The 15,392-nt window shown below is 36.2% G+C and overlaps 1 protein-coding gene across 1 annotated transcript in view; it reads left to right on the top strand.

The window, feature by feature from the left end:
* LOC107702851 (vinexin-like) overlaps positions 1-15,392 on the top strand; it is a 48,856-nt gene that overhangs the window by 28,082 nt on the left and 5,382 nt on the right. Inside the window, exons 7-18 of the mRNA XM_016505279.1 lie at positions 373-396; positions 686-779; positions 902-995; positions 4,037-4,111; positions 4,559-4,669; positions 6,840-6,895; positions 9,172-9,236; positions 11,585-11,637; positions 11,735-11,781; positions 12,037-12,151; positions 12,228-12,353; positions 14,028-14,525. Of these exons, the coding sequence (XP_016360765.1) occupies positions 373-396; positions 686-779; positions 902-995; positions 4,037-4,111; positions 4,559-4,669; positions 6,840-6,895; positions 9,172-9,236; positions 11,585-11,637; positions 11,735-11,781; positions 12,037-12,151; positions 12,228-12,353; positions 14,028-14,525 (1,358 nt within the window). The remainder of the gene's footprint in view (positions 1-372; positions 397-685; positions 780-901; positions 996-4,036; positions 4,112-4,558; positions 4,670-6,839; positions 6,896-9,171; positions 9,237-11,584; positions 11,638-11,734; positions 11,782-12,036; positions 12,152-12,227; positions 12,354-14,027; positions 14,526-15,392) is intronic.

Here is a 15,392-nt window from a genome sequence, read left to right as displayed (position 1 = left end):
TTAATTGTATAATTACACTGTAGCAAGAACACCTTAAACTAAAGTGTAACCAAAAACTCTCGCTGATGCCAAACTTTTTGTCAGTAGTATATATAATTCTACACTACTTAAAAGATTAAAGCTAAACATTTTTTTAAAAGTTATTAGATCATTAGTGTTTTTAAAGATTATCTTTAAAAATTAATTTAAATGTAAATGTCATTTAAATGTAGAAATAGCTTAAATGAGCATTTACATAAAAACAAAAAAGTATATTTGCCCATAATCAATATGGTAGAAATATATCATGCATGTGTAATTAGTTAGTAAAGCTAATATAGCTATTTAGTGTCATTTCTTCTAATTTAATTTGGTATGTTTTTACTCCTGTAGAGCCTGAGTTTCACTGGAGAGAAAGTAAGTAGCTAAATAGTTGCATTTTATATGAAAATATTATCCTTATTTTATGGGTTTTTTATTCTGTAACTACTCAGCCAGACAGAATCCTGAATTGTGCTGCAATTACTGTATGTGTTTTACAGTTATTTGTGCCCGATGAAGTTGTTCAAGCTTTGTATTTTATGTATTTAGATAAAGAAATTATTCTCATTTTGAATAAATAATAGTGTAATAATAAATAAACTATGAATAATAGTGCGAAACATCTATAAGCTCTGATTAATATGTATTTTCTCAATGGCAACAGGGAAGCTGTCATCATCTCCTCCCCCAGATTCTGGCCAGCAGGACGGGCGCTCAGACCCCTTCACCCTCACCCCACACGGAGCCCTGCCCGACTGGTGAGAGAGAGAGAGAGGAGTTACACAGGCACTGGGCAGGTTAAGATCTGTTTCTGCAAGTGACAGAAAAAAAGTGGCTAAAGTGGCCTCTGTGTGTGTGTGTGTGTGTGTGTGTGTTACAGGGCTGATCTGGGCGACACAGGGAAGCACCCAGAACCCAAGAGTATTTTTGAATTTGAGCCTGGAAAGGGAGCAGCAGTAGAGGATCGTAGTCAGGTAAGAGACAGCTATCATTAGCCCATCACTCAAGCTTCTGGCAACCTCTTCATGCAGTTTAACAAGAAATATTGTCATTTAAACATGCAAAAATACTAATGCGGTTTGTGTATTGTAATATAACGTTTGAGCCAAAAGGCATCCGATGGCATGTTGTTACTGTTCTAAAAAACTTTTTTTTAGTTTGCCAGTTGTCTAAAGTATTATTGTGTCTGTTGAAAGCCTTTTTGTTACTGTCTATTGGCATTTTGTAATTGGGTTAGACTGAACACTAGAAGTGGTTTTAAATCAGTACAGTACCTTAATGACAGTTACCTCATATGTTGGCCAGGGTTCATGCAAGGTGCTTAAATTTGGATTTTTTTTCCAGAAATTCTGAGATTTCCTTTCATCCGTCTGTCTGTCTGTCCAAAAACCCTATTAAAACAAGGTTTTGCCAACAAACTATGTAATTTACAGTATGTGAATTTCTTAGAATTTCAATTTCTTCTTCAAATTCAGTTTACATTCAAATTGCAATTCTGCCTTCAATTTGCTATCTCAATTAAAATTCATTTAAAATATATATAAATATATCTATCTGTCTACGTGCGAGTATATAATATCAAATTAATTTGAACATACCCTATTCAGATTGCACTGAATAACTGGCCATGAAAAGGTGTGGGAACGCAAGGTTTTCAGTTTGTTCTTGTATAATGATGCTGTGTAGGTGGATAGGTGTGATCTACACCCGATTAAGATCAGATGTCCTTTTAAGAACGAGGTGTTTTAGTCTCAAAGCTTTAAAGGGATAGTGGACTGGTAGAATGTCAACAGACAGTAACAAAAAGGCTTTCAACAGACACAATAATGCTTTGGACAACTGGCAAAATTTAAAAAAATATGCCCTCTTGATGCGTTTCTGCAAGTTTTCCCCTACAAATCATATATTACACAGTCCACCAATGCCTTTAAAATTGTTCCGTATGACTTGAGTCATAACTTTGTGTGAGAAACAAACCGAAAAGCTATAACTTACTGAAAATCAGTGATCAGAAAATCAGACTTTGTTTTTTGGGCTTGTTTCTCTGAAAACTTTATTTCTACAATCCGCTTGTTGCAAGACCTCATAGCTGTCATGTTTGACCGAGATCTCACACCTCACTGCATTTGACTTATGAGGAGGAGGAGTGACCGCTTTGCCTGCTGGTTTCTACTTGTACATGTTAGTTTGGACATGAATAAAAGAAAGTATTGTTTCCGTCTTGTGATATGTATTAAACCTGTTAACCTCTTGTGTGATTTACCAGCACCATAGTTAGTAGAGTTGTCAGTCGCTGTTTCTACTTTCATTCTGTTTTCCCTCATTTCCCGTAATGAGACAGCTGTCATCTCATTCACTAAAGACAGCCTTATTTGGTTAACATCATTGAAAGATGACTTCACTTATCTTGTCTTGGTTAGTTAACGGTTCTGAATGTCTGACTTGGCTTCAGTAAGGTTATTAGCTGCCAAGATATGTGAGAGTGAGAAGCTTTTCACATGATCCTACCTGTCTGGAGCACTTGTAAAATCGCAAATTGTTCAAGTCTGCTTTTTAGGTAACAATTAAATGAGGCAAAACACATCAGGTTTATACTTACATTGGCTCCTAAGTTGGTTATGAAATGGTATTCAGTTCAAACCTGTATCTTGTACTTGTAGTTCTTAAAAATAAAGTGTTATTTTAATATCACTGAGTGCGTTTACATGCACATTCATAAACTGATTATATTAATAAGCCAACGAGTATGGACATGTAAACGTGTTAAACCGTTTTCCTTTATTTGCCTAAGGTCATGATCATCTTATGCATAAACCGATCGACACAGCTAGATTTCTGCCTGATTTCACCTGAAACACCTTAACCTGCGATGTGTCCGATTATTGAAGTGCACATGTGTAATATGTGACAGAGAAGCTTTAAGCGCATCCAGCCACAGCGGTAGGGGAGGAGGAAATATTGCAAACTCTGACATTTTCTTGACCCAAGACCCAAAATGTGTTTTCATCTCATGCGGTTTAAGTGGTATAGTAGTAGAAACTTCAAATATGTACATTTACATGGACAACAATACTCCGATTTGAATACGATTGATGTAGGACTTTTCGCAGCATTTTGCGACAGGATACACACACGGCATGTCAACCGTTTGACAGCAAACAAAAGAATGGCTTCAACACCTCCGTAGTCTGTATGCATGTATAGCATGACAAATAATTAACTGCACTTGAAGCTTTCAGTAAATAAAAAATTAAACACCCAAAACTGTACATGGCATCATAACGAAGACGAGCTATATGTTTATACGTGAAATTCTTGAGGGGACGTCAGATGGCGTCACGTGGGACGTAATGATGCATGCCATTAATCGAACTATGTACTATAACATGCAAAACAGGAACATGAAAGGAATATTCTAAAAGCAACTCATGTAAACACCTTAATCGTAATATTGTCTTATTCTGAATAAGGCACATCATTAGATTACTGATGTCCATGTAAACGTAGTCTGTTGTGAGAGGAGAATGAGTCTGTGCAAGACATTTTGAAATACTCTGGGCTTTTTAATGCTTTATTTAACATCACGACTCACATAACTGATATAATTCTCTATGGAGAATACATGGATGCTTATGTTTTCACATTGCCACCATTTACATGTAAACCAATAAATCGGGTTATTTCAATAAAATAATTGTTGGTACTTAGTGTATTGGTGTGCATGTAAACATGCTTATTGAGATTACAGTTTGTATTAATATTTTGAATTAGTTTTTATTTTGTTGTTTTCCATTTTTAATTTTAATTTTAGTTAATATTGTTGAGTTTTTGTCATTTTAATCTTTTTTTTTTTATATGTCTGTATAGTTTTTGTCAATTTTTATTTCAGTTTTAGTTTATTTTAGTTCATCAAGTTAAGCTAAATGAAAACGAGAAATGTTACCTTGGCAACTAGCTGAAATACAGTATGGTTTTGAATGTGGTCTAATGATATTGTACTGTTGTTGTTTTTCAGACTTTGAGGTCTGAGTCACAGCTGCCTTCATATCACAGCCCAGTGAAACCTCAATCCCAATCTCCATCCATAGAGGTGAGTGTCTTCCGAACTTCCACATCAGACATCCATCTGCACATGTCTCACTTTCTGACAATCTGTATGTTTCTGGATTCTGGATTCTTTTATAAATAATTGCAATAGCCTATACATTTGTTACAGTGTACAATCACATCATTTTCTGATTAAAAGCCTATGGTCTGGTTAAGCCTTCAGCCTGAAGAAGATATTTGCATGCTGTTGTAGTATACATGTATAGTCAGCACAATCTGAATAAATGAAGGCAGATTCTTTTCCCGCTCTTCTCTTCTGCAAATACTGGACATGCTCTCTATCATCATTTATTATGCTGTGGAATTTCTAAATGTCTTGTCAAAGTTTCATAAACATGAAATCGCATGAAGTCCCAGATTGCATTTGGACATGTGAAACCACACCAACACATAATGTGCTATGTGTCATGGCTGTCATGCTGTTGTTCAGGCGACGCTGGTGTCAGAGCTGAACCGTTTTGAGGCGGAGCTGGACTCAGACATTCGTGGTCTGGAGAGGAAACTGTCACAGAAGCAGCAGCAGCGGCGAGGCAGGGGTGAGGTACTGACCCTCCCATCTACACACCACACTCCTCATCAATACTCATTAAATCCTCAGTCACCTCCCTGAAACCAGACAATAATTACCTATGATCTGCTATTGCATGTCTCTATCTAGTTCAGTACATATAGTGATATACATACACTACCATTCAAAAGTTTGGGGTTAGAGTTCACCAATGCTGCATTTATTTGATAAAAATACAGTAACAACAGTAATATTGTGAAATATTAATAACAATTGTAATATATTTCAAATAAATGAAAATATAATTTATATATTTGAAATTAACAATTTAAATAAGAGTGGTATTGTATTTTGCAAAACCGTTTTGCAAGTCTTCCTGTTATTCCAATTCGAATTCCAGTTCAACTCATTGTGATTTTTGGCCTGTTCATTTCAAACACACACTCATAATACTTCAATTCTGAATTTAGCCCAACAAATATTAAACAAATATCTACTTCGAAGTTTTAGAGAGTGAGGGTCATAGAAAAACAGAGACACAGCATTTAGATAAGACGGAGATTATTTGTGAAGTTGAATTTGGCGTACTGTATCAATCGCTCTAAATGGCTTTTAAATCTTTTGGACTTCTAGCCAGACTTTAGTCATCCACTATGACCCTAACTGATTTCTTAAAAATTCCCACACCCTTCAGACAAGGTATTAGTCTTAAGCTCCCACTTGTTATGCCAAAAAAGTAAAAGAGTTTTTCTGCGTTTCTGGCCACTGCTGTTATCTCCCTGTCAGTGTGCTTCAGGTTGCTGGATGTTGGCTCTGATCTGACAGCTGTGCATGCTGATCCTCTCTGTCACTTCCTGTCATGCCGAACTGCCAAAGTGCTTCCGCCCACTGCTGAGCTTTCGTTTGAGTCACGCTAAATCTGCGCAGTGTCTGCTCTTTATATCCCGGCTCTGTTTATTTGATCCATTTCTTGCCATGTCTCTCTTTTTGTGATTCTTAAAGGGAAAGTTCACCCAAAAATTATCAGTTGCCCTTCATTTCTTTCCAAATCCCAAGGCTGCATTTATTTGATCAAAAATACAGTAAAAACAGCAATATTATGAAATATTATTACAATTTAAAATAACAGTTTTCTATTTTAATATATTTTAAAATGTAATTTATTCCTGTGATGCAAAGCTGAATTTTCAGCATCATTACTCCAGTCTTCTGCTGATTTGCTGCGTAAGAAACATTTCTTAATATAATTATCAATTTTCTTTAATCAATTTGAATAGAATTATGTATTTATTTATTTGTTTATTTATTTATTCTTTTATTAATTACAAGTTCAAATAATAGAATTTATTTGAAATAGAAATCGTTTGTAATATTATGTCTTTACTGTCACTTTTGACTGATTTAATGCATCCTTTCTGAATAAAAGTATTAATTTCTTTCTCAGCTCAGTGTTAATTTCAAATCTCAGTTTTGCCATCACTGGAATAAATTACATTTTAAAATATATTCAAATAAAAAACAGTTATTTTAATAATTGTAGTAATAATAATAATAATATGTATATATATATATATATATATATATTCTATTTATTCTAATAAAATATACTGTAAAAATATTACTGTTTTTACTTTATGTATTACGTATTACAAATAAATGCAGCCATGGTGAGCATATGAAAAAATATCTCTTATTTCAAACTTTCATTTTTATTTTTTATGACAAAAGGAGAAGTTTAGCAGAATGTTTTTGCTGCTCTATTCAATACAATAAAAATGAAAGTACCCTAAATCAGTCTCAGCTCCAAAATTAGCCAAATAAATATCCACATATTTTACGTGAAAAACAGACTCATATTTAAATTGCTGTTCGCTCAAAATCAAACTATTAATTTAATCTAAAATTAGCTTTCGGGTCAATGAATACTGCACCTCTAATTGTGTTTATGGCTCTCCCCGTGCTTGAGAAATAAACTGTGGAAATCTTAACTGATTACATCATCAGTTCCATCTCATTCACATTTACAGTGTGGCCAAAATGAATGGAGTGTAGGACCCAGGGGAGCTGTGCAGCTTTCAGTGCAGGAATGGTCACCGCCTCTTGAGATTTCCTTCGAGCTGCTCCCAAATGCTCCTGTTTAACTGTGTCTTTGAGAGAGATCATGTGTGTTAGAGCTGAATGAAATTGTGATTTCTATTTACAGGGATCTAAAGCCAACACTGCAACCACAAGAACAGAAGAGAACAGACAAGAAAACAGGTAAGCTTCAGAGTTTACTTAAAATTATACTTCGGAAACAGATTCGTCCCTAAGTTAGCCAGATGTGACAAAACTATTTTTTTTAATTTTTAATAAAAATGCACTTTTAGGTTAGGGTCGGTCTTAGATTAAAGCAATTGTAATTAACTTTATATATGTTATGTAGTTATAAATGACTTTTATATAATTTGGATAGACGTTTGGATATATGAAACAGGTGGGGCCAAATAATTTCTTTGGAGTGTTTTGCAGAAATAATATCTGATAATGAATCAGTGGACACATGCAGTAGATCAGGGGTGTCAAACTCAATTCCTGGAGGGCCGGAGCCCTGCAGAGTTTAGATTCAACCCTAATTAAACACACCTGATCCAACTAATCAAGTCCTTCAGAATATGTGAAAACTACATGGTATGAGTGTTGAGTTTGACACCCCTGCAGTAGATTCTCTGTTGTTTTCACTGTCTTATTAAGGTCATATGACATGCCTGGCCTGTCTCCTCGTCTGATTGGTTAATTGTTGACTCTTTGGCCGGCGGCCCACATACCCGACCCCATGCTGAGCTCTTTGTGTGCCTGTACATGTGTTTGTGTATTTGTCAGAGTGTGTGTGTTTATGTCTAAGTGTGTGTGTGGTCAAATTGTAGATGTCTCGTTCTTTACTCACATGCTTGACCTTGTTCATCCTGTTAATAAAGAGTTACAGTATTGGTTCAGTTCTCAGACTGTATTCAACACAGTTTAGAAGTGTGTGTGTCCGCAGTTGTTCTGCCTGCATCACTGCTTCTCAAGCAGTTATCCCTCTCTTTATGTGTTTTTGACACAGCAGAGCTATAAAAGGCAAAGTTTGGTCCTTCCAGGCCTGTACTTCAGATGTTTATGCCCGTTCTGACACCTTTAGCTTCAGTATTTGCTCGCCAGGGGCCCGTATCTCACTGGATCTGACACATTCTTGTGTTCTCGCTCTGTTTTTCTGTGGCATGTTGATGGTTTCTGCCCCCTCCAGCCCCCCGCTGACTACCTCCCCACCCTCGAAATGCCATAAATGCTCCTGCTGCTACAAAAAAGATACAGAGTGAGGACAGTTTTATAGCTTCTTTCTTTCTGGAACGATTAATAACCCTGGGGCTGAAAACCTGTTAACAGTAAATGTTTGTTGAGTTCAAGAATCGGTATGCTGCCATTTTATCAGCATAATATTTGATATAATACACTGCCATTTTTCCCAATAATTTGTATAAATATTGTTAAAATGAGGCACTTTTTCATAAATATCCCCATTTCGATCCTCATGGCTGAGACAGACCATCTGTTGTGTTTCATGGAATTCTTCCTGTCTTCCTTGAGTCTTGTAACATGTATATTATTTTTTTTGAGATCTCTGTTGTTCATGTATGTATCAGCATGGTAATCATTTACAGTATTTATTAATTTGTGTATTAGTTGAATGTAGAGCTTTAAAATGAATGTGAATAGCTTTAAGTGTTTGGTCTTGGAAGATAATAACAAATGTTTGAGCTCATGTTAATTTTAATTGCATATTTTGGTGTCTTAGTAAATTTGTGCACAGACATTGTTGAGATGCCTCTAAAAACTCTATAGGAGACACATGAGCTTATTGGAGTGTTATTTGGAAGAAAAACCTGAGAATTAATTAATTCATTCATTAAATATCATTGATGTTTAGGAAAAACATCTGAGACATGGATAAGATCTTGTTTGTTATTTTCTTCCTTATTGGAAACTAATAACGGTCATTTTGAGGAATCATGTTAATATATTAGGAGGCACTTACACAACACTGTTTTCAACAAAAAACATAAAACATTTTATGTTTTGGCTGTCCATTTACATGACAACGACATTTTGGGGGCCTGAAAATGCATACTTTTGAAAACAATACCATTGTCGTATCCATGTAAACTGCAAAAGCGTGAATTTGTGAAAACGGTGACGTCATGTGCATGTGTATTATGTGTTCAGTCTATAGGTACAGTAAGTGTGCAAATGTGTAGTGTTGCCTGCTGGCATGAATAATACAGTGTTTTTAGCCGTTTCAGTGAATCCGTGTGAACTGATTGCTTTGACAACGTTGTCATCTGTATCAAACTTTTCAAAAACGCAAAAGAAAAACTTTTCATTTTTTTTAGTACAACCATTGTTGTGTAAACATATCATAAGATTTGAGCTTTACCGTTGCTGTTTTTTACAGTGTTTTGCTTCTGCAGTATTTGGGATAGATTTGTCACATGATTATTTTTGTTTTTCTTTTCCAGCTATCCCGTAATCCCCTGCTCTGCTGTAAAGCAGGGCACAACAGCGAGCTTCATGCATTCTGATGGTAAGATATAGTCACCTTCCTATTCCCTCCTCTCTTGCGTTTCCTATTTCCTTGTACTTTTTGCCACTCTTCTCTCCTCTCATTCCCCAAGGCTGCTTCACATTTTGCACAGTTAATACAAAGTAACATTTGAAGTCAGTCACTGTTCAGCAGGACAGGAAGCGTGTAACAAGCAGCAGGATGGAGGTCTTGATTGCAGATTAGATTGATCCAGTAGTTTTTCCTGGAGATTAATTGAGAAAGACTCTGCCACTGTAAACACAATAACGTGTGCAGAGCTGGAGGTTCTGTTTGATTAGTTAAATTGGATTAAATCTCCAAATTCTCTCACTAATATACATTCAAAAGTTTGTGGTTAGTAAGATTTTATTTCAAAATTATTTTTTATTTTATTTCACACTTTTGTTGAGTTCAAGAATCGGTATGCTGCCATTTTATCAGCATAATATTTGATATAATACACTGCCATTTTTCCCAATAATTTGTATAAATATTGTTAAAATGAGGCACTTTTTCATAAATATCCCCATTTCGATCCTCATGGCTGAGACAGACCATCTGTTGTGTTTCATGGAATTCTTCCTGTCTTCCTTGAGTCTTGTAACATGTATATTATTTTTTTTGAGATCTCTGTTGTTCATGTATGTATCAGCATGGTAATCATTTACAGTATTTATTAATTTGTGTATTAGTTGAATGTAGAGCTTTAAAATGAATGTGAATAGCTTTAAGTGTTTGGTCTTGGAAGATAATAACAAATGTTTGAGCTCATGTTAATTTTAATTGCATATTTTGGTGTCTTAGTAAATTTGTGCACAGACATTGTTGAGATGCCTCTAAAAACTCTATAGGAGACACATGAGCTTATTGGAGTGTTATTTGGAAGAAAAACCTGAGAATTAATTAATTCATTCATTAAATATCATTGATGTTTAGGAAAAACATCTGAGACATGGATAAGATCTTGTTTGTTATTTTCTTCCTTATTGGAAACTAATAACGGTCATTTTGAGGAATCATGTTAATATATTAGGAGGCACTTACACAACACTGTTTTCAACAAAAAACATAAAACATTTTATGTTTTGGCTGTCCATTTACATGACAACGACATTTTGGGGGCCTGAAAATGCATACTTTTGAAAACAATACCATTGTCGTATCCATGTAAACTGCAAAAGCGTGAATTTGTGAAAACGGTGACGTCATGTGCATGTGTATTATGTGTTCAGTCTATAGGTACAGTAAGTGTGCAAATGTGTAGTGTTGCCTGCTGGCATGAATAATACAGTGTTTTTAGCCGTTTCAGTGAATCCGTGTGAACTGATTGCTTTGACAACGTTGTCATCTGTATCAAACTTTTCAAAAACGCAAAAGAAAAACTTTTCATTTTTTTTAGTACAACCATTGTTGTGTAAACATATCATAAGATTTGAGCTTTACCGTTGCTGTTTTTTACAGTGTTTTGCTTCTGCAGTATTTGGGATAGATTTGTCACATGATTATTTTTGTTTTTCTTTTCCAGCTATCCCGTAATCCCCTGCTCTGCTGTAAAGCAGGGCACAACAGCGAGCTTCATGCATTCTGATGGTAAGATATAGTCACCTTCCTATTCCCTCCTCTCTTGCGTTTCCTATTTCCTTGTACTTTTTCTCTCCTCTCTCTCCTCTCATTCCCCAAGGCTGCTTCACATTTTGCACAGTTAATACAAAGTAACATTTCACTGTTCAGAGGTCTTGATTGCAGATTAGATTGATCCAGTAGTTTTTCCTGGAGATTAATTGAGAAAGACTCTGCCACTGTAAACACAATAACGTGTGCAGAGCTGGAGGTTCTGTTTGATTAGTTAAATTGGATTAAATCTCCAAATTCTCTCACTAATATACATTCAAAAGTTTGTGGTTAGTAAGATTTTATTTCAAAATTATTTTTTATTTTATTTCACACTTCACTAGTAAGTTTCATGTGTGTGTGAAGACGCTGCAGGCCGTGGCGTAGCGCAAATCCGTGAATGAATGTTCCAAAGTGAAGTAAACTTAAGGGAGTAGGGAGCAATGAACACTGTGTAGGGACCATGTCAATTGGAACACAGTTGATGCATGGAGCTCTCTTCTAACGAGCTGGTGATCTGAATCAGGTGTGTTAAATAAGAGAGACATGCAAAATACGCAGAGCGGTGGTACGCAAGGACTGGAATTGAGAACCACTGCCCTAGGGCATAAAAGTGCTTGAAGTTGAAGAAACACCCAATAATTGCAAGCTAACATGGGCAATAGACACAATTCTGCTTTTGATTTTGGTATATTACGGGCCACTATCTCATATCTGGTCTTCTCTTTCCTCTACAGATCGCATAACATCACCAGACATGGATTTCCAACCTAAGAAAGAAGAGAGAAAGGTACAGTATATATTTGATCATTTTTCTCAGAGGTGTTTGAATGGAAAGTACGTATTTGACACAGACGTTGAGAAAGAACGCATGTTTGTCTACACAGATGAAAGCAGCGCGAGCGAAATTTAATTTCCAAGCACAGTCACCAAAGTAAGTAGAAACAAAAGACACAACACACATTTCATTATTCCTAATTATTTGCAGAATTGGCATCCGTCTATAAAGGATATGGGAAAGTCTGATCCAAAATGAAAGCATTGCAAATGCCACTGTGATTAAAATAAATGAAAATCAAATAATAAATGGTTCCCTGATTTGTTATTTAGTATTATTCATTTAATAATGTTTTAACATATTTATAATCACACACAGCCATTATTATTATTCTTGACCTCTCATCCATAGGGAGCTGACCTTACAAAAAGGGGATGTAGTGTACATGCACCGGCAGGTGGACGCCAACTGGTATGAAGGAGAGCATCATGGGAGAGTGGGAATGTTTCCCACCAGCTATGTGGAGGTGTGTCCATATGTATGCAAATGAAACACTTCACATCATCTTTTCACTTACCCACATTCCTATGTTTTCTTTCCAGATTATTCCTCCAACGGAGAAGCCCACGCCAATAAAGTCTCCCACCATCCAGGTGCTGGAGTACGGAGAGGCTGTAGCCCTGTTCAACTTCAATGCCGACCTGCCTGTGGAGCTGTCCTTCAGAAAGGTGCCAGAAACACTGCACATCTGCACCACATACTACAACTAATCAGTTATGCACAGTTGATTTTCAAAAAATATTAGATTCCAAAGAGGAGAGCGGCGTGCGCTGCACACTTCCCACTCAATAACAAAATAAAGCAGTGAGAAACCAGCAGTTAAGAAAGCATCTGATCATAGTGATGTGGATGTTTGCATGAGCTCTGCAATTCTGCACTCCAGTCAAGTCACATCACATTTATTTATATAGCACTTCATTGAACAGGTTTATTTAAAGTAAGCAGATTTGCAGGATTAAACATGAAAAAATAGTGTCAGGGTTGCTTTCAATTAGAAACGTCAGTTTCTACTATAAATAAGGTCTCGGTGTTTATATTTTCACCCTTGAATGTCTGACCTCGACAGACTGAACAGAAAAATGAGCTGGAGAAGGTGGAGCCCCAGAGCCACATCTACCTGTTATGTAAACACCACTGACCAATGGTAGTTTGAAGGTGTTGGAGTGAACTTTTTTAGGAAAGCTCACTTTGACAAGCTGTTTCGAACCCAAAACAAACCCCAAACAAGCTTTACTTTGGCCTGATTTTGTTCTAAATAACATCACACCAGATTTCACTTTATTTTGTGGCTTTGATGATCGTAAACAAATCTGCATTTCAAATGATCTGTATTATTATTTTTATTATTATTATTATTATTATTATTATTATTATTATTATCATCGTCAGTCATAATACTTGAAAATACTCATTGGTCGCCACCTGCTGGTGTAATGATGTAACCTACCAAAAGAGTCATGAAATTAAGCAGTGAATGAGTCTTTCAATGAAAATTATTCACCGGAATAAATCAAAACCCACATTGCTAGATGTTAAAGAGATAGTTTGCCCAAAATTACTATAGTCATAATTCATCCTCATGTCATTCCAAACCTGTATGATTGTACTTTACTATTACACAAAAGAAGATATTTTGAAGAACACTTCAATTGTTGGGGAACTGTCCCTTTAAGGCAGTGGTTCTCAATCAGGAAGCCAACAGAAATAAATTAAAATAAGACAAAACAACTAAAAATCAAGATATTTCTGATTTTAATTCATCCCATAAACAACTGCTTTTTTTTTTCCTTTGAAAGGCAAGGATTCCCACAGTATTGAAAAACTTGCATATGAATTAGCCTTATTTTAAAACGGTGATATCAAGACGTAGAAAATTAATGTAAATTAATAAAATCTTAACATATATAAATGTTAACATTTTAAATGTTTTTTTTTGTTTATTGTTGCCCTGAAGTTCATTATTCAGTAAATCATGAACAACTGAAAAAGTCATGGAGCTTTCGAATATTTCGGTAGATAATAGGGGGTCTTAGAGTCAACATTTTTTTGGAAAACCACAGCTTTAAGGCTTGAGTTTGGTAATTAGGTAATGAGTCTTAATCATGTCATGCTCTTTTTAGGATTGACTCTCAGTCCTAACCAACACAGATATGTAGGATAATGGTTGCCTGGAACAATTATAGTCAATTACCATAAATTATACAGTTTAACATCATCATTATACACAAATATTCGACCACAGAATGCTGCGATTGACCAATCCGAATCAAGTATTTCAGAGAACCATGATATCTGACACCAAGCAGCTTCAGCAGCTTTCTTCTCTCTCGTCTCTGTCTCAGGGCGAGGTGATCGCCATCACCAGACGTGTTGATGATCACTGGCTGGAGGGTCGTATCGCCGGCACCAACCGCAGTGGAATCTTCCCCATTAACTACGTCCAGGTCAACAAAATGCCCCGCACTAAAAGCAGTGATGACTTTCCATCTTCTCCCACTCTTACCCCAGAGACCCTCAGCCCTGGTCGACCACAGCACTCCCCTCTGTCTCCCTTGTTACGCTCCCCTGAACCCCAGCTTTCACCTCACAAACACTCCAGCCAGTCACGCTCCCCTCTGTCACATGAACAGCTCACCTCCCCAAAACAGCCTTCAAACCGCTTCCAGTTCTCACCTGGCCCCACTTCATCCACGAGCAACCGGACCAGATCACTGCACCCTCACAGCCCACTGGAAAAGGACACCAGATCACCCATGTCTCCTTCCAATCATGTGCTGACATCTTCACAGGGTCCGGGACTGCCAGCTCACACCAGCTCACACCCTCCGTACATCACCCAGGTTTGTGTAGACAAACAACACTGTATTTATGTATGTCCTATTAATCAGATTATGTTTTTAGTGAATATTTTGTGGCAAATAAGTGTTTTATTAAAGCTGCAGTCCGTAACTTTTTTTGGTTAAAAATTATCCGAAATCAATATTTGAGCAAGTACATAACCAGTCAGTGTTCGAAACTATCGCCTTACTTTAGCCCGATTCACAACGGTTAGCTTATAATAATATTTTCTAATTTGAGTGGTACGGGTAGGTTTTCGCGGGAAATTTGAGCATGCTGCTGCGTCATTACATCACTTCTGTAAATATAAAGAAGTTGTCCTGGCTACTAGGCTATCGCATGTGAGGATCCTGCAGGTGGCGGATCGTTTATAGCCTTTTCTCACAACAGCTGGAATAATTAAATTTATCATTTTGATGGCGGATTGTAATCCAGAAAAGATTATGTTTATGAAACACATGTGAATGAAATTATATACCAGTTTTAAATGTGCTTCTGATTACACATAGCCATGGGATTACACAAGATTTGTATTTTAAAGTAAACCAGTTCGAAGGAAACATAATTTGCTTTTTGGGTTAAAAGAATTTCTTAATATTAAATTTGAGTAGTATGACTATTAGAGATTAGACTGTCCAGAAATTGAAATCTACTCTCTTATACACACTATACTCATAGTCACGCAATGCTGATGTTGTTAACATTAATAATCTGAGAATAAAGTATAACAATAATAATAATTTGCACAGTTTGATGTGATATGAGCTCATTTAGATGAAATCACCATTGGTAGCGAGATTTATTGTAATGCTTTTTTCCTCAGTTGGTCAGAACAAACGTGGCAGACTTGTTACTTACTTGTTCAGATG

The sequence above is a fragment of the Sinocyclocheilus anshuiensis genome, unplaced genomic scaffold (genome assembly GCF_001515605.1).
Source record: "Sinocyclocheilus anshuiensis isolate Anshui unplaced genomic scaffold, SAMN03320099.WGS_v1.1 scaffold366, whole genome shotgun sequence".
NCBI classification, from domain to species: Eukaryota; Metazoa; Chordata; class Actinopteri; order Cypriniformes; family Cyprinidae; genus Sinocyclocheilus; species Sinocyclocheilus anshuiensis.
This window is presented reverse-complemented; position numbering and strand designations above follow the sequence as displayed.